Source organism: Oncorhynchus mykiss, chromosome 20 (genome assembly GCF_057628025.1).
Source record: "Oncorhynchus mykiss isolate SJ-2025 chromosome 20, ASM5762802v1, whole genome shotgun sequence".
Lineage (NCBI taxonomy): Eukaryota > Metazoa > Chordata > Actinopteri > Salmoniformes > Salmonidae > Oncorhynchus > Oncorhynchus mykiss.
Window position 1 is genome coordinate 22,923,750 of NC_143041.1, and position 23,697 is coordinate 22,947,446.

The window sequence follows — 23,697 nt, forward strand, 5'->3', positions numbered from 1 at the left end:
AATCGTTTATGGAGCGGAACACTGATTAAGACAGCAGTTTGAACCCGATGTTTGGCACCATACTTGGCTGTGTCATCACCCAGTTCCATGGTTGGTGCAGGCAATAGATGTGGGTATAGCTATTGTACACTATTCTCTATGTACACAAATATTCCAACATTACCACAGGTTAAATAAGTGAGTGTGGCAATTTTTAGAATTAATCAAACCACTGTTTACTTTCTTTCATGCCGAAAGGCTCTCCAAGCTATTTTTTTATGATTCATAAATACTTTCCTAACCCTAAATAACCTACAAGATCAGAGTATTTTTTTTAAATCTACCAACTGGTGTTGAAACGGAGACAAGCTTCCTGAAGCAACCAGAAGTGGTTAAAATCACCCTAAACGTGTTTTTCCATACCCAACCAGCAGTTTGTGATAAATAGTGCATTCAACCCTGTGTAAATCGGTCAGTTCTTAAATGACGATAGATAAAGGCTGGTTCTTTTTTTATTGACACCGGAGGTTCCTTGACTTTGACGTGAAGCGGAAAAGTTATTGCTCTATTTTCATTTTGGACCTTTAATCCCAGAAAAATGGCCATAACTCAAAAACCGTTGAGGTCTAGACGCCATCTTGTTCGGGGCCAACTGCCCATTATGCCAAACCTATGCTCACCAAGTTGTCTTCTAAGTCTTTTCCGTTTTGGAGATAAGTTTTGTACATTTGCAATATGATTCGCACTAGCAACTCCTGTGGCGGGACGGGTGCAGTGCACGCTAACCAGGTTGCCAGGTGCACACACGTGGCACCTCCGAAACATTGGTGCGGCTGGCTTCCAGGTTGGATGTGCGCTGTGTTAAAAAGCATTGCGGCTTGGTTGGGTTGTGTTTCAGAGGACGCATGGCTTTCGACCTTCATCTCTCCCGAGCCCGTATGGGAGTTGTAGCGATGAGACAAGATAGTAACTACTAACAATTGGATACCATGAAATTGGGGGGAAAAAAGGGGGGGAAAAACAACATAACTTCCAAAAGTTTTCAACCACTTTTCGTGAACATGAGAATATTTCTACCATAAAACTACTACACGATTTTGTGTACTTTACTCAGAAAATATCCTTTTAGTCAGATTTCCAACATTGGTGATTAACATGATATAATATGACTTTTGAGGCAATTTCTACAGAAACACTACTAAAGGACAGAATGGAGGTATAATTTGTAGAATTTCAACCATGAGATCTTTTTCAATAATAATATAAATAATTTTTCATTTTAGTCAGTTATCCAACATTGGTGATTAACATTAGGCAATTTCTATCATAAAATTACAACACAACTGAAATGAAGTGCCATTTGGAGAATTTCAACCTCGGAGATCTTTTATAATATTTGAGGAAATCAATTTTACGTATTTTAACAGGCAAAGCATAATTTCCAAAAGATTTCAAACATTTCCGCGCTTATAAAACGCAAGGTCGTTACAGTATTTTATCAGCAAAACATAATTTCCAAAATATTTCAAACACTTGTTGTTAACATGATGTAATATGACCTTGAGGCAATTTCTACCATAAAACTACTAATGGTAAGGATTGGTTTTGGGGTTTTGGTAACTTTTTTGTTATTGAATCTTACCTCGCGGTGCTCCGTCGTATATTCGACGTCAGCATGACAACAAACTAGCTAGCGCTTAGCTCTCTGTTATAGTATAGTTACAGTTCAATGGGAAAAGCAAATCAATTAAGACCTGAAATTGAAATATACTGGCACATCAATCGTCTGTATATGAAATTCATTTGAAAGGGTGAGGTTAAAGATGTTTGTTTTTGTGTGTAGTTCACCACTAATCGGTAGCTAGGTAACTTTAGTTTAATAACCGAAATTTGAGCTAGGCTAGCTGTTAGCTAACGCTTGACTTTATCATCATGAGATAACGTTACATTAGACATACATGTGGCTAAATCATTGGGTGAAGAGGCGTATTCTGGAGGGGGAGTTCTGTTAGGAACCGTGACGTTCGTTCTGAACATTAAACAAGCATAGCTAGCGATATGTTTTTGGAGGCGTAATGACCTTATCTTTCATATCTGTGATAACCCATTTTCAAAAAACAAAAATTTAAATTGATACACAGCTTTATAGGGCTGGGGTTCCCACACGACCATATTTCCATCTCACAGCGCTTATTTACGGAAGACAGAGTGGACTACCTGAGCTAATTAGCAATCTGTTTCTCCGAATACGCCTGCTGTGTGAAGACAGACGCCACAAACGTGTTGTTACTGAAAAATACTGTTCTGTGTTAACCGGTTAAGACCGTGTACAGTAGGTGTGTATTTTTTGCATTAGTGAAATTATTTTGATGTGATATGAACCTAGAGGGATTTATTTCAAGAACCGTAACGTTACTGCAACTGAGAATTGATTCACGTTTAGATGGCTTCCAGAGCTAATTGTCCCTTTAAATATAACATGTACCTAAGGTCATTGGACAAAGGAGTAACGCTAGGCTAATTTTACTCCACTATTGGGCTAGCGTTAGCATCGTTGCTTAGCTGTGGGATTTGGACGTTGCATTGTAGCAGACGTTTGACTCAGTAAACCATATCAGCAAACCAATGGGGAAAGTCCACAGTCTTTGCCAACTAGCTTGTTTTGTGTAGTGGCACAGGGACTGAGGGAGGGCGCAACGTCAGCCATTAGCTAGTTAGCGTAGTTTTGACATAGTGTGGTCATGGCCAGGTGGTGTTTCCGATAATGACAGGTTTTAATGCGTCTCAACCATTGACTTCAGCATCTTAGTTGCACAACCATATGTTGATGCATAACTAGCTAGCCAGTGAAATGTGAGGGCTCAATGTATGAGTTGCAACAGCACCTCACCACACGCAGCAGCAACTGTTGCTGATGCTGCCTATCTTTCTTTTCTAGTTTGTGAGAAGACAAAGAATAGGGCCATTCTTTCACCTGACAGCTAGCCAGCCGGAGAGACGGGGAACAGGATAGGGAAACAGTGCGCAGCGGGCGCTGCAGAACCACCAGAGAAGATGGCTAGCAGCCCAGAGAAGAGTTCCACAGCACAGGAGCTGAAGGAGCAGGGCAACCGACTGTTCCTCTGCCGCAAGTACCAGGAAGCTGCCACCTGCTACAGCAAAACCATAGTGAGTAGCAAGCTACTGCTCTTAAGGGGAATGATGATGTAAAATGTCTACACCTTTTCAGATGACTGAAAGTCTATATGATATGAGATATTGACACTGTCCTATTCACCTACTCTGAATAGATGTCAGAATAGAAGTAGCTTGGTCTGATGCACTCATACAAAAATAGCTTGTGCAAAATGCAGGCCTAACGTGCCACCTGGAGCTGGAGAACTACAACGAGGCCATCGGCAACCTGCAGAGAGGTAAGGACCAACCCTCAAGGCCAGTTTCCTAGACACAGATTAAGTTTGGGCCTGTATTCACTAAGGGTCCGATTTAGGAAATTACGCCTTTCCTATATACTTTTTAGTAGTTGGTATTCAGAGTAACCTTATTAAGGTGCGTAACAGGCTTTGTAGGCGTGGTTCACTTGCGCACGCCAAATAAGTGTAATTGAACTGCTAGAAACCTCCCCACTGGCTGGCCAACAGATGTTCTCGTGGAGTTTTTATTCAATAGGGTTTTCAGTACATTTGTCTTAATAAGTCATCCCTTTAAATACAGTACACCTTTTCACTTTGGTTTTTGTCAACAGACTCAATAGAATATATTGAGAGAACGGGTTCAGAATAGTATGGATCAATGAAGGAAAGATATCTAAATATATGCATATTTGTCTCCGTTTCAACACCAGTTGGTAGATTTTAAAAAAATACTCTGATCTTGTAGGTTATTTAGGGTTAGGAAAGTATTTATGAATCATAAAAAAATAGCTTGGAGAGCCTTTCGGCATGAAAGAAAGTAAACAGTGGTTTGATTCATTCTAAAAATTGCCACACTCACTTATTTAACCTGGGGTAATGTTGGAATATTTGTGTACAATAGCTATACCCACATCTATTGCCTGCACCAACCATGGAACTGGGTGATAACACAGCCAAGTATGGTGCCATACATCGGGTTCAAACTGCTGTCTTAATCAGTGTTCCGCTCCATAAACGATTTAATTTGCCTTTTATTTTTTTATGTTATCAATTGTTACTAATGATCCTTAGCAATAGCCACATGGTCGTGACGGCGTTTACAGAGGAAGCAAATAAAGGTAAACCAAACTTAGGTTAGGTTATACCTACTGAAGGGAACTAATAGTAAATTGGCAGTTGAATAAGTGTTATTATTATGCCTACTCACAGTCGATACTGATAGTGGTTAATATTTAACATGATAGAAATAGGAGACAAAGTCGGGGTAGCCTATAATTAAGACATTCAGGAGTGTCCATCCCTGCAAGTTAAAAGGCCGTACAATAAAATTCTGCATAATGGCACGGCATGTCCCAGTGTGTAATCTTGGTTTCATCAGCCCAGAAAATATTGTTTCTCATGTCTGAGAGGCCTTCAAGTTGTAGAACTACCTCAAGGATGATCAATGGAAACAGGATGCACCTCAGCTCAATTTCGAGTATCATAGCAAATGGTCTGAATACTTATGTAAATAAGGTATTTCTGTTTTTGCAAACATTTCTAAACCTGTTTTTGTTGTGTCATTATGGGGTGTTGTGTGTAGATTGAGGGGAAAAATGTATTAATATATTGTTAGTTACGCTGTAACATAACAATGTGGAAAAGGTGAAGGGGTCTGAAAACTTTCTGAATGCACTGTAGATGTGCAGTTGCAATTTATAATGCTGTCAACATTCTAACTATACCCAGTACTCTGAGGCAGTATTACTGTTTTCAATGGACTACATTCATGTCTGGACCTTTTCTGTCGGCAGCTTACAATCTGGCCAAGGAGCAGAGACTGAACTTTGGAGACGACATCCCGAGTGCCCTGCGGGTCGCTAAGAAGAAGCGCTGGAATAGCATTGAGGAGAAGCGCATCAACCAGGAGAACAAGCTGCATGCATATCTCACCAAACTTATCCTAGCAGAGAAGGAGAGGTGAGGGAGGGACCGGGAGCTAGGCTTTTGGGCAGATAATCATATGAGCAAAATGTCTGCACTGATATTCCTAAATTTTGGCCCATTCCACCTGACAGCTGGTGTAACTGAGTCAGGTTTGTCGGCCTCTTTGCTCGCACACGCTTTCTCAGTTCTGCCCACAAATGTTCTATAGGATTGAGGTCAGGGCTCTGTGATGACAACTCCAATACCTTGACTTTGTTGTCCTTATGCCATTTTTCCACAACTTTTTCGGTCCGAGAACCTTCTAGAGCCACGTACCTCACCACGCACTATCGACCTGGGGTCTAGAACAGGTTTCTAAAGTTTCGTAACTCTAGGTCTGACGGTTCTTTTTTAGCTCGAACAAAGCTAACTAATGAAGGCAGTGTATGTCTCTACGCACCCCAATGTGTCCCTCCTTCCAACCTGTGCTTGTGTGTGATTTCGTTTTTCTTTGACATTTTATGGGAAAAATGGCTGATTTACAGTTCATGGGGGTTGCCTAATCACACACATGAAGTTTTGGAAAGATCTGACTTTTTTAACCCTTTGAAACAGCCCCTGTGACACCAATTATGGCACTTCCGGTTGGCACAGGAAGCTATAGGTAAACACATATCCTTATTGGGGTATGCCTTTACAGAATCCTGAGTTTTAAGTGTTTATGTTAAGAACTGACCGATTTACACAGGGTTGAATGCACTATTTATCACAAACTGCTGGTTGGGTATGAAAAAAACACGTTTAGGGTGATTTTAACCACTTCCGGTTGCTTCAGGAAGCTTAGAATCGACACAGGTAGACCTCATAGTGTCCTGATGGACTGTCATTGAAGACAGGTTCATAAGGCATTCATAACCCACATAGGCTTCAGGTTGACTTTAGAGGAGCAGGCAATGTATTCTTATGGGGAGAGATGTCGTTGTAATCTGTGAGATCAAAAAAAAACTGTTTTACTGTTAAGGGTTAATGCCACACGGTCAAGGTTAGGCTTGCACAGATCGGGAGGACCTCAGGAACGTACCTGAGGTCGAATTGTGCTTCTCACCCTAACGGTTCTCTCACTGTCACCCAAAAGCAAATGACATTTAGGGCCAGGCTTCATTTTGGGCCTACTTTTTTCACGGTCGCTGCATTCAGAGCGAGCTACGGTCAAGCGGGGCATCTCGTTGAACTCTGAACGATGGAAATGGAAATGCCATTGCAGGCTCTGTGTGTCTTTAAGCACCGCACTTTGTCACTCCATCCTTGCTGTGTGTGTGTGTGTGTGTGAGAGAGCTTTTCTTTGACATCTGCTGGGAGAAATGACTGATTTACAGTTCATGGGGGTTGCCTAATCACTCATATGAAGTTTTGAAAAGATCTGACCTTTTTAACCCTTGGAAACAGCACCATTTTAAGACACTTCCGGTTTACACAGGAAGCTGAACGTGAACACATGGGGTAGGCAATTATAGAATTTTGAGTTTTAAGTCTTTATGTTAAGGGAATTCATACAATGGGAATTTGGTGATGTTCAAAAATAGTTTTTTTAAAAATGTTTTAACAGTTACAGATCCAGTTGCAGCGTGTTCATACGAATCTTTTTAAAGTGTGCTTCGGAGTTCTACGAGATTTCTGTGATTTTCTGAAATAACACACACTCACTGAACACTCCGTAAATAAGTCAGTTCTTAATAAGCCCACCCGACCCATCTAGCCACCTGGAAATGCAAATGCGCTACGCTAAATGCTAATAGTACTCGTTAAAACTCAAACGTTCATTAAAACACACATGCAGGGTATTGAATTAAAGCTACACTCGTTGTGAATCTAGCCAACAAGTCAGATTTTTAAAATGCTTTTCGGCGAAAGCATGAGAAGCTATTATCTGATAGCATGCAACACCCCGAAATACCCGAAGGCGACGTAAACAAAATAATTAGCGTAGCCGGCGCTACACAAATAGCAGAAATAAAATATAAAAAACATTCATTACCTTTGACGAGCTTCTTTGTTGGCACTCCTATATGCCCCATAAACATCACTGTTGGGTCTTTTTTTTCGATTAAATCGGTCCACATATACCCAAAATATCCATCTATGGAAACTGTGATTCAGAAAAAAACACTGTTTCAAAACGCAGCGTCATTTTTTAAAATTAAAAAGGTCGACGATAAACTTTCACAAAACACTTCGAAATACTTTTGTAATCCAACTTTAGGTATTAGTAAACGTTAATAATCTATCAAATTGATCACGGGGCGATGTGTAATTCAATAGCTCCACGTCTTCAAATCATGTTCGGAAATCTCTCTTCCAAAACTTCCTGTCGGAAACCGGATGGAATGGGGTTTCTTCTTTGTTTGACCAAGAAATAACTCCCAGAAATTGACAAGACTGGCGACATCGTGTGGAAGCTGTAGGAATTGCAATCTCAGCACCATTTAATTTGGTGTCCCTTAAACGATACATGCAAGTGGCGCATGGATATTTTTTCCAGTTTTCAGTGACTAGTTTTTCTTGCGCTTTTCGATGCCGTGATCACAGCCGTGATTTAACCAGTTTTAGAAACGTGAGAGAGTTTTCTATCCACACATACTAATCATATGCATATACTATATTCCTGGCATGAGTAACAGGACGCTGAAATGTTGCGCGATTTTTAACAGAATGTTCGAAAAGGTAGGGGGTAGGCTTAACACTTAAAACTCAGGATTCTGTAAAGGGCATACCCCAATGAGGATATGTGTTTACCTATAGCTTCCTGTGCCAACCGGAAGTGCCATAATTGGTGTCAGAGGGGCTGTTTCAAAGGGTTAAAAAAAAGTCAGATCTTTCCAAAACTTCATTTGTGTGATTAGGCAACCCCCATGAACTGTAAATCAGTCATTTCTCCCAACAGATGTCAAAGAAAAGCTCTCTCACACACACAGATTACGACACCTCTCCCTCATTCCTGAGGTCCTCCCGATCTGTGCAAGCCTAACCTTGACCGTGTGGCATTAACCCTTAACAGTAAAACAGTTTTTTTTTGATCTCACAGATTACAACGACATCTCTCCCCATAGGAATACATTGCCTGCTCCTCTAAAGTCAGAGGACGCATGGCTTTCGACCTTCGTCTCTCCCGAGCCCGTATGGGAGTTGTAGCGATGAGACAAGATAGTAACTACTAACAATTGGATACCATGAAATTGGGGGGAAAAACAACATAACTTCCAAAAGTTTTCAACCACTTTTCGTGAACATGAGAATATTTCTACCATAAAACTACTACACTATTTTGTGTACTTTACTCAGAAAATATCCTTTTAGTCAGATTTCCAACATTGGTGATTAACATGATTTAATGACTTTTGAGGCAATTTCTACAGAAACACTACTAAAGGACAGAATGGAGGTATAATTTGTAGAATTTCAACCATGAGATCTTTTTCAATAATAATAATATAAATAATTATGTATTTTACTCACAAAATATCATTTTAGTCAGTTATCCAACATTGGTGATTAACATTAGGCAATTTCTATCATAAAATTATACACAACTGAAATGAAGTGCCATTTGGAGAATTTCAACCTCGGAGATCTTTTATAATATTTGAGGAAATCAATTTGACGTATTTTAACAGGCAAAGCATAATTTCCAAAAGATTTCAAACACTTTGGGAAATGCGTGCCTCTAGTGAAATTGCATGTTTGGATAGCGCGCGGAGGTGATCGTGCGGCAGAGTCGATTTCCGCGCTTATAAACGCAAGGTCGTTACAGTATTTTATCAGCAAAACATAATTTCCAAAATATTTCAAACACTTGTTGTTAACATGATGTAATATAATATTATTGAATCTTACCTCGCGGTGCTCCGTCGTATATTCGACGTCAGCATGACAACAAACTAGCTAGTACTTAGCTCTCTGTTATAGTATAGTTACAGTTCAATGGGAAAAGCAAATCAATTAAGACTTGAAATTGAAATATACTGGCACATCAATCGTCTGTATATGAAATTCATTTGAAAGGGTGAGGTTAAAGATGTTTGTTTTTGTGTGTAGTTCACCACTAATCGGTAGCTAGGTAACTTTAGTTTAATAACCGAAATTTGAGCTAGGCTAGCTGTTAGCTAACGCTTGACTTTATCATCATGAGATAACGTTACATTAGACATACATGTGGCTAAATCATTGGGTGAAGAGGCGTATTCTGGAGGGGGAGTTCTGTTAGGAACCGTGACGTTCGTTCTGAACATTAAACAAGCATCGCTAGCGATATGTTTTTGGAGGCGTAATGACCTTATCTTTCATATCTGTGATAACCCATTTTCACAAAACAAAAATTTAAATTGATACACAGCTTTATAGGGCTGGGGTTCCCACACGACCATATTTCCATCTCACAGCGCTTATTTACGGAAGACAGAGTGGACTACCTGAGCTAATTAGCAATCTGTTTCTCCGAATACGCCTGCTGTGTGAAGACAGACGCCACAAACGTGTTGTTACTGAAAAATACTGTTCTGTGTTAACCGGTTAAGACCGTGTACAGTAGGTGTGTATTTTTTGCATTAGTGAAATTATTTTGATGTGATATGAACCTAGAGGGATTTATTTCAAGAACCGTAACGTTACTGCAACTGAGAATCGATTCATGTTTAGATGGCTTCCAGAGCTAATTGTCCCTTTAAATATAACATGTACCTAAGGTCATTGGACAAAGGAGTAACGCTAGGCTAATTTTACTCCACTATAGGGCTAGCGTTAGCATCGTTGCTTAGCTGTGGGATTTGGACGTTGCATTGTAGCAGACGTTTGACTCAGTAAACCATATCAGCAAACCAATGGGGAAAGTCCACGGTCTTTGCCAACGCAACTAGCTAGCTAGCTACCTTGTTTTGTGTAGTGACACAGGGACTGAGGGAGGGCGCAACGTCAGCCATTAGCTAGTTAGCGTAGTTTTGACATAGTGTGGTCATGGCCAGGTGGTGTGCCCGATAATGACTGGTTTTAATGCGTCTCAACCATTGACTTCAGCATCTTAGTTGCACAACCATATGTTGATGCATAACTAGCTAGCCAGTGAAATGTGAGGGCTCAATGTATGAGTTGCAACAGCACCTCACCACACGCAGCAGCAACAGACTGTTGCTGATGCTGCCTATCTTTCTTTTCTAGTTTGTGAGAAGACAAAGAATAGGGCCATTCTTTCACCTGACAGCTAGCCAGCCGGAGAGACGGGAACAGGATAGGGAAACAGTGCGCAGCGGGCGCTGCAGAGCCACCAGAGAAGATGGCTAGCAGCCCAGAGAAGAGTTCCACAGCACAGGAGCTGAAGGAGCAGGGCAACCGACTGTTCCTCTGCCGCAAGTACCAGGAAGCTGCCACCTGCTACAGCAAAACCATAGTGAGTAGCAAGCTACTGCTCTTAAGGGGAATGATGATGTAAAATGTCTACACCTTTTCAGATGACTGAAAGTCTATATGATATGAGATATTGACACTGTCCTATTCACCTACTCTGAATAGGAGTAGCTTGGTCTGATGCACTCTTACAAAAATAGCTTGTGCAATATGTAGGCCTAATAACGTGCGTGGTTGCACCTGTGTGTGTGTGTATACATCTTGCCAACAGAACCGTAACCCCTCAGTGGCGGTGTACTCTGTGCCAAGTGAAGCTGCAAGCAGAACGACAAAGCCCTGGCGGACTGCAAGCACGCGCTGGAACTGGACCCCCATTCTGTCAAAGCCCACTTCTTCCTGGTCCAGTGTCACCTGGAGCTGGAGAACTACAACGAGGCCATCGGCAACCTGCAGAGAGGTCAGGACCAACCCGCAAGGCCAGTTTCCTAGACACAGATTAAGTTTGGGCCTGTATTCACTAAGGGTCCGATTTAGGAAATTACGCCTTTTCTATATACTTTTTAGTAGTTGGTATTCAGAGTAACCTTATTAAGGTGCGTAACAGGCGTGGTTCACTTGCGCACGCCAAATAAGTGTAATTGAACTGCTAGAAACCTCCCCACTGGCTGGCCAACAGATGTTCTCGTGGAGTTTTTATTCAATAGGGTTTTCAGTACATTTGTCTTAATATGTCATCCCTTTAAATACAGTACACCTTTTCACTTTGGTTTTTGTCAACAGACTCAATAGAATATATTGAGAGAACGGGTTCAGAATAGTATGGATCAATGAAGGAAAGATATCTAAATATATGCATATTTGTCTCCGTTTCAACACCAGTTGGTAGATTTAAAAAAAATACTCTGATCTTGTAGGTTATTTAGGGTTAGGAAAGTATTTATGAATCATAAAAAAATAGCTTTGAGAGCCTTTCGGCATGAAAGAAAGTAAACAGTGGTTTGATTAATTCTAAAAATTGCCACACACACTTATTTAACCTGGGGTAATGTTGGAATATTTGTGTAATATTGTGTAATATTGCCTGCACCAACCATGGAACTGGGTGATGACACAGCCAAGTATGGTGCCATACATCGGGTTCAAACTGCTGTCTTAATCAGTGTTCCGCTCCATAAACGATTTAATTAGCCTTTTATTTTTTTATGTTATCAATTGTTACTAATGATCCTTAGCAATAGCCACATGGCCGTGACGGCGTTTACAGAGGAAGCAAATAAAGGTAAACCAAACTTAGGTTAGGTTATACCTACTGAAGGGAACTAATAGTAAATTGGCAGTTGAATAAGTGTTATTATTATGCCTACTCACAGTCGATACTGATAGTGGTTAATATTTAACATGATAGAAATAGGAGACAAAGTCGGGGTAGCCTATAATTAAGACATTCAAGAGTGTCCATCCCTGCAAGTTAAAAGGCCGTACAATTGAAATTCTGCATAATGGCACGGCATTTCATAAACATAAGTTGATATGCTTTAGTTTTCTGCCATATGACTGGCACCTTTGTCTCCAGCGACTATAAGGTCAAATATATTGACAATTTATATTTACATTTAAACAATTTATATTTACAATTTTCTTATCCAAAAAATATGACTAATTTACCTAGCTATTATCAAGCTGCAAATTATGGTGCTTGGACAATGGTGTTATTGCAATCGTAAAAAATAAAGTAGATGATTTTTCCACTTGGAGTCGATAGATTTGCTGGACCATATTCATGGTTTCCTCATGCGTGAAGGTGGTGGAATTAGAGAATTAAGGCATGGTCAGAATACGTCTTTTCATTAGACATCTCTGCCACACATGAATTTATTCAATCTCCTCCCAAAATGATTAGCAGGCGAATAGCATGCTATTCATGCTTAAATTCGTCACAATAGGCATGGAGAGAAGTGCATAGAAAGGGAATTGCGTTCCAAATACGCATGCTTAACTCGAGCCGGAATCAGGCACAAAGTGTCCCAGTGTGTAATGAATACGATTATATGAACAGTTTTTTAATGCCTCCTCCATTGGGAAAGTTCAGACTTTTTCAAAGTTGTATTACTTTACAGCCTTATTCTAAAATGGATAAAAACAAATAAAACTCAATCTACACACAATACCCCATAATGTCACACCTTTTTAAAATATATTTTTTTGTAAATATATCACATTTATTTAAGTGTTCAGACCCTTTACTCAGTACTTTGTTGAAGTACCTTTGGCAGTGATTACATCCTTCTTGGGTATGACACTACAAGCTTGGCACACCTGTATTTGGGGGACTTTATCCCATTCTTCTCTGCAGATCCTCTCAAGGTCTCAGGTTGGATGGGGTGCATTGCTGGACAGCTGTTTTCAGGTCTCTCCAGAGATGTTTGATCGAGTTCAAATCCGGGCTGGGCCACTCAAGGACATTGAGACTTGTCCCGAAGCCACCCCTGCGTTTTCTTGGCTGTGTGCGTAGGGTCGTTGTCCTGTTGGAAGGTGAACCTTTGCCCCAGTTTGAGGCCCGGAGCGCTCTGGAGTAGGTTTTCATCAAGGATCTCTCTGTACTTTGCTCCATTCATCTTTCTCTCGATCCTGACTAGTCTCCCAGTCCTTGCTGTTGAAAAACCTCTCCACAGAACGATGCTGCCATCATCATGCTTCACTGTAGGGATGATTTTGGCTAGGTGATGAGCAGTGCCTGGTTTCCTCCAGACACTTGGCATTCAGGCCAAATAGTTAAATCTTGGTTTCATCAGCCCAGAAAATATTGTTTCTCATGTCTGAGAGGCCTTCAAGTTGTAGAACTACCTCAAGGATGATCAATGGAAACAGGATGCACCTCAGCTCAATTTCGAGTATCATAGCAAATGGTCTGAATACTTATGTAAATAAGGTATTTCTGTTTTTGCAAACATTTCTAAACCTGTTTTTGTTGTGTCATTATGGGGTGTTGTGTGTAGATTGAGGGGAAAAATGTATTAATATATTGTTAGAGTTACGCTGTAACATAACAATGTGGAAAAAGTGAAGGGGTCTGAATACTTTCTGAATGCACTGTAGATGTGCAGTATTGGGTCGAGTGCAATTTATAATGCTGTCAACATTCTAACTATACCCAGTACTAGGCATCTCTGAGGCAGTATTACTGTTTTCAATGGACTACATTCATGTCTGGACCTTTTCTGTCGGCAGCTTACAATCTGGCCAAGGAGCAGAGACTAAACTTTGGAGACGACATCCCGAGTGCCCTGAGGGTCGCTAAGAAGAAGCGCTGGAATAGCATTGAGGAGAAGCGCATCAACCAGGAGAACAAGCTGCATGCATATCTCACCAAACTAATCCTAGCAGAGAAGGAGAGGTGAGGGAGGGACCGGGAGCTAGGCTTTTGGGCAGATAATCATGAGCAAAATGTCTGCACTGATATTCCTAAATTTTGGCCCATTCCACCTGACAGCTGGTGTAACTGAGTCAGGTTTGTCGGCCTCTTTGCTCGCACACGCTTTCTCAGTTCTGCCCACAAATGTTCTATAGGATTGAGGTCAGGGCTCTGTGATGACAACTCCAATACCTTGACTTTGTTGTCCTTATGCCATTTTTCCACAACTTTTTTGGTCGGAAAAAGTTTCTCGGTCCGAGAACCTTCTAGAGCCACGCACTATCAACCTGAGGTCTAGAACAGGTTTCTAAAGTTTCGTAACTCTAGGTCTGACGGTTATTTTTTAGCTCGAACAAAGCTAACTAATGAAGGCAGTGTATGTCTCTACGCACCCCAATGTGTCCCTCCTTCCAAGCTGTGCTTGTGTGTGATTTAGTTTTTCTTTGAAATTTTATGGGAAAAATGATTTACAGTTCATGGGGGTTGCCTAATCACACAAATGAAGTTTTGGAAAGATCTGACTTTTTTAACCCTTTGAAACAGCCCCTGTGACACCAATTATGGCACTTCCGGTTGGCACAGGAAGCTATAGGTAAACACATATCCTCATTGGGGTATGCCTTTACAGAATCCTGAGTTAAGTTAAGAACTGACTGATTTACACAGGGTTGAATGCACTATTTATCACAAGCTGCTGGTTGGGTATGGAAAAACATGTTTAGGGTGATTTTAACCACTTCCGGTTGCTTCAGGAAGCTTAGAATCGACACAGGTAGACCTCATAGTGTCCTGATGGACTGTCATTGAAGACAGGTTCATAAGGCATTCATAACCCACTCATAACCCACATAGGCTTCAGGTTGACTTTAGAGGAGCAAGCAATGGCCTATGGGGAGAGATGTCGTTGTAATCTGTGAGATCAAAAAAAAACCTGTTTTACTGTTAAGGGTTAATGCCACACGGTCAAGGTTAGGCTTGCACAGATCGGGAGGACCTCAGGTCGAATTGTGCTTCTCACCCTAACGGTTCTCTCACTGTCACCCAAAAGCAAATTACATTTAGGGCCAGGCTTCATTTTGGGCCTACTTTTTTTCACGGTCGCTGCACTCAGAGCGAGCTACGGTCAAGCGGGGCATCTCGTTGAACTCGGAACGGCCTAGAGAATATGGAAATGCCATTGCAGGCTCTGTGTGTCTTTAAGCACCGCACTTTGTCACTCCATCCTTGCTGTGTGTGTGTGTGTGTGTGTGTGAGAGAGCTTTTCTTTGACATCTGTTGGGAGAAATGACTGATTTACAGTTCATGGGGGTTGCCTAATCACACGAAGTTTTGAAAAGATCTGACCTTTTTAACCCTTGGAAACAGCACCTATGACACCATTTTAAGACACTTCCGGTTTACACAGGAAGCTGAAAGTGAACACATGGGGTAGGCAATTATAGAATTTTGAGTTTTAAGTCTTTATGTTAAGGGAATTCATACAATGTCAAATTGGTGATGTTCAAAAATAGTATATATATATATTTTTTAAACAGTTACAGATCCAGTTGCAGCGTGTTCATACGAATCTTTTTAAAGTGTGCTTCTGAGTTCTACGAGATTTCTGTGATTTTCTGAAATAACACACACTCACTAAACACTCTAGCCACCTGGAAATGCAAATGCGCTACGCTAAATGCTAATAGTACTCATTAAAACTCAAACGTTCACTAAAACACAGGGTATTGATATAAAGCTACACTCGTTGTGAATCTAGCCAACAAGTCAGATTTTTAAAATGCTTTTCGGCGAAAGCTATTATCTGATAGCATGCAACACCCCAAAATACCTGAAGGCGACATAAACAAAAGAATTTGCGTAGCCGGCGCTACACAAATAGCAGAAATAAAATATAAAACATTCATTACCTTTGACGAGCTTCTTTGTTGGCACTCCTATATGCCCCATAAACATCACTATTGGGTCTTTTTTTTCGATTAAATCGGTCCATATATACCCAAAATATCCATCTATGGAAACTGTGATTCAGAAAAAAACAGTTTCAAAACGCAGGGTCATTTTTTTAAATTAAAAAGTTTGACGATAAACTTTCACAAAACACTTCGAAATACTTTTGTAATCCAACTTTAGGTATTAGTAAACGTTAATAATCTATCAAATTGATCACGGGGCGATGTGTATTCAATAGCTCCACGTCTTCAAATCATGTTCGGAAATCTCTCTTCCAAAACTTCCTGTCGGAGACCGGATGGAATGGGGTCTCTCTCCTTTGTTTGACCAAGAAATAACTTCCAGGAAATTGACAAGACTGGCGACATCGTGTGGAAGCTGTAGGAATTGCAATCTCAGCACCATTTAATTTGGTGTCCCTTAAACATGACATGCAAGTGGCGCATGGATATTTTTTCCAGTTTTCAGTGACCAGTTTTTCTTGCGCTTTTCGATGAAACACACGCTCTGTTATAGCCACAGCCGTGATTTAACTAGTTTTAGAAACGTGAGTGTTTTCTATCCACACATACTAATCATATGCATATACTATATTCCTGGCATGAGTAGCAGGACGCTGAAATGTTGCGCGATTTTTAACAGAATGTTCGAAAAAGTAGGGGGTAGGCTTAACACTTAAAACTCAGGATTCTGTAAAGGGCATACCCCAATGAGGATATGTGTTTACCTATAGCTTCCTGTGCCAACCGGAAGTGCCATAATTGGTGTCAGAGGGGCTGTTTCAAAGGGTTAAAAAAAAGTCAGATCTTTCCAAAACTTCATTTGTGTGATTAGGCAACCCCCATGAACTGTAAATCAGTCATTTCTCCCAACAGATGTCAAAGAAAAGCTCACACACACACCTGTTGGATTTTTAAAGTGTTTACACCTGGCATTTGCCATATGGCAATCAACTTTGAACGAAACGACGCCGAATTGAGTTGTATTGGACACCGTGTATATGGTTTGTCAAGTGCCAATGACTTCCCATTCATTTTTGTCCATTTCAGGGGGGTGTTCTCTTACAATACCTCTTGCTGAAATTTGTTGACAGTGTTCCTAACATCCCAAAAACGCAGGTGTGGACAAAATTTTACTTGCCAATTGCATCAAACATGTTATAGACCTTGTTTATGGAAAAGTGTCTATAACTGTATTTCAATGTTGCAACTTGCTGAAAACTGTCCAGTGTTAATTTCATCTCAAATAGACAGCACAAAAAAATTTTTCATCCAGAGTGCATCAAACAAGAATTTAGAGCTTGTTTATGGAAAAGTGGTTATTTCTGTTTTTTCAACTTGCCGAAAACCGTCCAGTGTTCATTTCATCTTAAATAGACAGCACAGCAAACATGATTTAGAGCTTGTTTATGGAAAAGTGGTTATTTCAATGTTGCAACTTGCTGAAAACTGTCCAGTCCAATCAATGAGACAAGATCAGAGATGTTGGTTCGAGCTGCCTTGCCCTATTAAAAAATCACAATTTAAGTTTGCTATTTACAAGAAGCATTGTCTTATGTGAAGAATGAATGTAAAGCTATCCGTCTGCCAATTGAAGCGCAAAAGAAGTTGGGTGATGCAACAGAGGACAATGACCCAAAAGACAGAAGTAAATCAACAACAGAATGGCTTCAACAGAAGATGGCCCAGTCCCGACTTCCCGACTTTAAGCAGATTTAAAATGCTGTGACATGAACCCGAGAGCGGTTCACACCAGGCATCCTACAAATATTGTTGAACTGAAACAGTTTGGTAAAAGTGTATGGTCCAAAATTCCTCCTGACCTTTGAAGGTCTGATCCGCAACTACAGAAAACTTTCGGTTGAGGTTAATTGCTGCCAAAGGAGGGTTAACTTGTTATTAAATACAAGGTGTGGTGTGTTCAATAAAGACATAACATATAATTGTTTGTTTTTAGTCTATTGTTGTGACTTAGATGAAGATCACATAAAATTCTATGACCAATTTATGCAGAAATGCAGGTAATTCCAAAGGGTTCACATACTTTTTTTTGCCACTGTATATTCCCACACAAAATAATTTATCCACTAACTGTATATGCTCAGTTAACCTATATACTATTTGATATATTTGGATAATACTAAATCCTTCACACCAATGTGTGTCGACCAGCACAGCTGCTACATGCATCACTTAGTGATAATAAATAGCCACAATGAAAAGTTAGACATTCTTGGTTTTATTAAACTACAATATAACAATTATGGGCATATTTAATAAACTAAGAAGCATTTTTAATTCACATTTAAATAAAACGAAGAACAAACATGCCTGTCACAGAACATTGAGGACAAAGAAAAATGGCTACTGCTACTGGTAGCAATAATCTAGACATAACGTGCAAATCAGACACTATTTTCCCAGATAAAATACACTGCCTTCATGGTCCCTCGCAAAAGATGCGTTTAAGACTCACATTTTAAAGCAATTAACCCCTTCAAAAGTAGGACTGTTTATTGCCTTTTCCTTTATTTTGAAACATTTTAAAATAACACATTTGTAATTTCTTGAAATCTAAATGGATGAAAATAAAGTTAACATGATCGTTTCGTCCAATGACAGAGGGGATGAGAAAGGACATCAGGAAGAGTAGCTGTTGCTTTTGCAACAGATAATTGGGATCCTAAAAAAAAAAAAAAAAGGCAGTGGCAAATCAACACTAACATTCAGCTAGTTAAACCGTGCCCCCTTATCTTGAACAGCCACAGAGTACACACCATAATAGGCTACACAACTTTGGAAGGGGATTAAGGTCGGAAACTAGATTAAATGTGTAAATAAAACCTCACACAATACTTTGGTTTTGTAATGTACATGACGGTGGATCGTTCAAGGCTTACACTCCATTGAGGGATGCAGGTTTACCGACCAAGACTACTTCTCCATAGGCAAGCCAGTGTTCATGTTATGTGCATTACCAAGTCACCCAGAAAGCATGCTAACTTTCAACAGCACACACCCTAGAGGCCTAAAGCAGGGCTAGCCCTATATTATACAGCTCAACCAACTGTTAATCGTTTGAGAGTTTAGTAAGAGATATGAAAATAAAATATAAGCGAGTAGGCGATGGACCAAACAACCAGGTGGCATGGTCAAAAAGCCACTATCCCATTTGTGAACCGGTGACCTAGTTTTCCCAGTCACCTAGTGTGACCACAGCTGCAGCTTGCATTGGTTCGGCTCCTTTTTTTTGTTAACGATTGAACTCATAACTTAAATAACGTAAATTATTCCCTTTTTCTTTAGTGACCTAATAAAACTAACGCTCCCCTCTTCCCCCATATCCCCCCCACCTCTGGATTTACCCTGCCCAAAGGCAGAGGTTGTTGAAGTGATAAGGTGAAAATGCTTCCCGTCATATCCGAGTGTTGACATCCAGAGGTGCCGACTCGCTGTCATCAGTTACATTGACATGTGTTCAGGAAGCACATAGGAGATGTCATCCCATGGGTGGCGGTACAGGCCCTGTTTTAGCCTCTTCTGGTCCAGGTAATGACCTGGGACGGGAAGTAGAGAAAGTGATTTGATTAACTAGAACTTATTTAACTACACCTTATTACTGTGATATAGTGAAGGGCGGAGGTGTATGCCTTATGATTAACGACTCATGGTGTAATCACTACAACATATAGGAACTTAAGTAATTTTGTTCACCTGACCTAGAATTCCTTACAATCAAATGCTGACCGCATTATCTTCCAAGAGAATTCTCTTCGAAAATAGTCAGTTGCATATATCCCTCCAACCTGAAAGAACTTCACTGGTCTCTATGTAAACTAGAAACCATACATCGAGGCTGCATGTATTGTAACTGGGGATTTTAACAAAGCTAACGTGAGAACATGACTCCCTAAATTCTATCAGCATATCGAATGAGTGACACGAGGTCGTAGCATTCTGGATCATTGCCACACTAACTTCTGCGATGCATGCAAAGCCCTGCCTTTGGCAAATCTGACCACGACTCCATTTTTTAAAGATTCCCAGCCTATAGACAAACTAAAACAGGAAACGCCCCTGCTCAGGTCTATCCAATGCTGATCTGACTAATCGGATTCGACACTTCAAGATTGCTTCAATCACATGTACTGGGATATGTTCCAGATAGCCTCAGACAATAACGTTGACTCGGTGAGCGAGTTTATTAGCAAGTGCATCGGAGATATCGTACCCAACTGTGACTATTAAAACCTTTCCTAAACAGAAACCGTGGATTGATGGCACATTCGCGCAAAACTGAAAGAGAAGCACCTCTTTTAATCATGGCAAGGCGACTGGAAACATTAACAAATACAAACAATGCAGATATTCCCTCAAACAAGCAAAGTGTCAGTATAGAGACAAAGTAGAGTTGCCATTCAACAGCTCAAACACGAAACGCATTTGGCAGGGTCTTACAGTCAATCACATATTACAAAAAGAAAACGAGCCCCGTCGCGAACACCAACGTCTTGCTCCCAGACAAATTAAAAAACGTCTTTGCTCGCTTTGAGGACAATACAGTGCCACTGACACGGCCCACTACCAAAGCCTGTGGGTTCTCCTTCTCCGTGGCCAATGTGAGTAAAATATTTAAACTTGTTAACCCTCGCAAGGCTGCCGGCCCAGATGGCATCCCTAGCCGCGACCATCTGACTGGTGATCATTTACAAACATATTCAATCTTTCCCTATCCCGTAGGGATAGTTTTTGGGGGTTGGTTAATCCGTTTAGGGACTCAGATACTCCCAGGATTATCAGAAGCGGGTCTGGATCTATTTAAGTCTCCAAAACTTCAGAGAGGATCCCAAAAATTCCACACCAATAACCATGCAAGCTAGACCATAAGGCAAAGCAGTGGAGCAGTGGCAGCCTGACATTTATCACATGTAGGGGATGTGGAAATATCCTATGCAGTTTAGTTTTGGAAAAGTGTAATCTGTGTAATACCTTGAATTGTATGAGACGATGTCTGGAATTAATGGAGCATGTGTGGATATACTCCAAGCTCTCTTCCCAGTCTGCCACAGAAATGTCAGTCCCTAGTTCTTCCTCCCATTTTGCCTTGATGGCATCTGTAGAAGGTGTGCTAACAGATTGAAAAGCATCATATAGACGCAATATTAGTTTATCTGAGGTGGGGCATATGTTTATGCATCCGTCAATCATGGAAGGTTTAGCATTCCCAAATGTTGGGAGGTGTTTTCTAACGTAGTCTCTAATTTGTAGGTATGTGAAAAAATTACTTCTGGGAAGATTATGGTTTCCCTCAGCAACTCAAAGGAAGCAAAGGTCCATTCTATGTATAAATCCCCTATGGTACTTATCCCCAGCTCCCCCCATCGCTCAAAGGTGTTATCAAGGTTAGAAGGGGCAAAGGAGGGATTCCTGGCGACAGGGAGCATGAATGACATTGGTCTAAGCTCAAAGTGGACTTTAAATTTGCTTCCATATTCGGACTGTGCTATGTATAATAGGATTGTTACAATAAAGTGACATCTCCAGATTGACAGGCGACAAAATCACAGCACCAATAGAGAAGGGGTGACACTCCTCACGCTCCATAGTAAGCCAGCTGGATGCCGGAAGTGCGTCATCCAGCAGAAACGTAACAACGCGGAGGTTAGCAGCCCAGGTTAGCGGCCCAATAAAATATACAATTTGGGAGAGACAATCCTCCTTCCATCTTGGATTTACAGAGGTGTTTTTTACCTATCCTGTGTGTTTTATAATCCCAGATGAAAGGATTGATAATTGAGTCCAGTTGCTTATGAAAGGATTTAGGTATGAATACTGGGATGTTCTGATATAGGTAGAGCAGTTGTGGGAAGAAGACCATTTTAATGGCATTAATTCTTCCGAGTAGAGAAATTGGGAGAGTTCTCCAAAATATGTTTATGTAAAAGTATGTTTGCTTTGAGTTTTTGTATCAGAGAGGGGAAATTCTCTTTAAATAGTAAGGTGTATTGATTGGTAACTACAATTCCTAGGTAGGTCAATTTTTCTGAAGGTAACTTAAATGGGAGAGGTTCTAGCCAGGAGGTGTTTTGCGATCGTATGGGCATTAATTCACTCTTGTTCCAATTTATTCTGTATCCCGAGAAGGTACCAAACAAATTGATCACATCAAGAATAGCTGGGATACTAGCCTGGGGTTCTGTTACATAGAGGAGGATGTCATCTGCGTATAGGGAAATCTTATTTAGAGTATCTTTAATATTATAGCTGTGGATTGCTGCATGAGATCTAATTGTCTGAGCGAGCGGTTCGATAATTAGGGCGAAGAGCATAGGCGACAGCGCACAACCCTGCCTTGTCCCCCCGTTAAGGTTAAATCGGGGCGACAATGATTGGTTAGTGAGTATTCTGGCACAGGGGTTCCTATATAAAAGCTGGATCCAATTTATGAACTCATCTCCAATATTACATTTCTGTAGGAACTTGGTCAAAGGCCTTTTCGGCATCAAGAGATATGACGGCAAGGTCCACGTTGGGTAACATCTGAGAATACATAATATTGAGATTGAAGAATGCGTTTCTGTTAGGGATAAAGCCGGTCTGATCCGAATGGACCAATTTGCCAATTAAAGTGCTAAGCCTGTTAGCCAGAGTTTTTGCTAAAATCTTTTGGTCTGTATTAAGGAGAGATATTGGTCTGTATGACCCTACCTCTTCTGGATCCTTACCCTTCTTATGTATAACTGTAATGAACGCTTCGTCCAAAGTAGAAGGGAGAGCTCCATCCTCATTGGCCTGAACCCACATTTTGTGCAGGTAGGGAGAGAGCATGTTGCTGAATGTTTTATAGAATTCACCAGGGTATCCATCTGGGCCCGGGGTGCCACTCTTTAGAGATTTAATTGTTTCTTGAATTTCATCAAGAGATATTTCCTTATTCAGGAAGTTATAATCTTCCTGGTTCAAGGGCAGGAAGATTACAGTCCTCCAAAAATGTTTGCATAATTAAGGGGTTATAGGATCCGCTTTAGATGTATATAGAGTCTCATAAAACTGCCGGAATCTGTCATTGATGTCTTTGGGGGAAGAGAGTAATTCCCCAGATGCAGATTTAACTTTGTGAATCATTCTGTCACTCACATTTTTACGAAGTTGTCTGGCGAGTAATTTCTGTGGTTTGTCACCAAACTCAAAATATTTTTGCTTGGCATAGAGAAAAGATTTAGCTATTTTAGCAGAGAGAATCTGATTATATTCAAATTTTAAAGAGGTAATTTTTTTATGTTTCTCCATAGATGGGTGGCTAGCATTCTTCCTATCCAGTAAGTGAATTTGTCCCTACAGTTCTTCCAGTTTTCCTCTGTTTTGCCTACTCCTGGCAGCCTGAAAGGAGATGATACAGCATCTCAGATAAGCCTTCAGTGTTTCCCACAATAATCCTGTGTTGTCGTTGGTATCAAAGAAAAATGTAATTTGGTCTTTAAGATATTCACAGAATGTTGGTTCTGTGAGGAGCTGAGGATTCAACCTCCAGACCCTCTCGTTTGGTACAATCTCACCTTCTCCCTGAGATTGGGTGACTGGACTGTGGTCCGAGATTATAACATCATGATACCTCACATTACAGGTATAGGGGAGTAGTCTAGCATCCAACAAAAAGTAGTCAATTCGAGTGTAAACATTGTGAACATGAGAGTAAAAGGAGTATTCCCTACCCGTAGGGTTAGCGATCCTCCATGTTAGAATTTTTTATGTAGGTATTCAAGAATTTGCTTGAATAGGGTTCGCCGGTTAGAGGATCTATCCAAATACTGGTCTAGCACACAGTTAAGGTCCCCTCCAATGACCAGGTTAGTATGGGAGATATCTGGAATAAGGACTTTTTTGAAAAAAGAGGGGTTATCAATGTTTGGCCCATAGATATTTA

At 40.6% G+C, this 23,697-nt stretch overlaps 1 protein-coding gene and 1 long non-coding RNA gene across 15 annotated transcripts in view; one reads left to right on the forward strand and one right to left on the reverse strand.

Annotated features, from left to right (window-relative positions):
* The first annotated feature begins 3,269 nt into the window (after positions 1 to 3,269).
* On the forward strand, positions 3,270 to 17,300 carry LOC149974451 (uncharacterized). Of its 2 annotated transcripts, none has more exons than XR_016489415.1 (4): positions 3,270 to 3,392; positions 10,227 to 10,455; positions 10,684 to 10,869; positions 13,641 to 17,300. It is a non-coding gene; the product is annotated as an uncharacterized LOC149974451 (long non-coding RNA). The 2 variants fall into 2 exon arrangements; XR_016489414.1 differs by lacking the exon at positions 3,270 to 3,392 and adding an exon at positions 4,907 to 5,072.
* A 691-nt stretch (positions 17,301 to 17,991) lies between these two features.
* The window catches only part of LOC110498770 (ATP-citrate synthase), a 133,400-nt gene continuing 127,694 nt past the window's right edge, over positions 17,992 to 23,697 (reverse strand). For all 13 annotated transcript variants that reach the window (XM_036955912.2, XM_090212614.1, XM_036955913.2 and 10 more), the window contains one exon: positions 17,992 to 19,330. In XM_036955912.2, the coding sequence (XP_036811807.2) occupies positions 19,236 to 19,330 (95 nt within the window). In that variant the 3' untranslated portion in view covers positions 17,992 to 19,235. The remainder of the gene's footprint in view (positions 19,331 to 23,697) is intronic.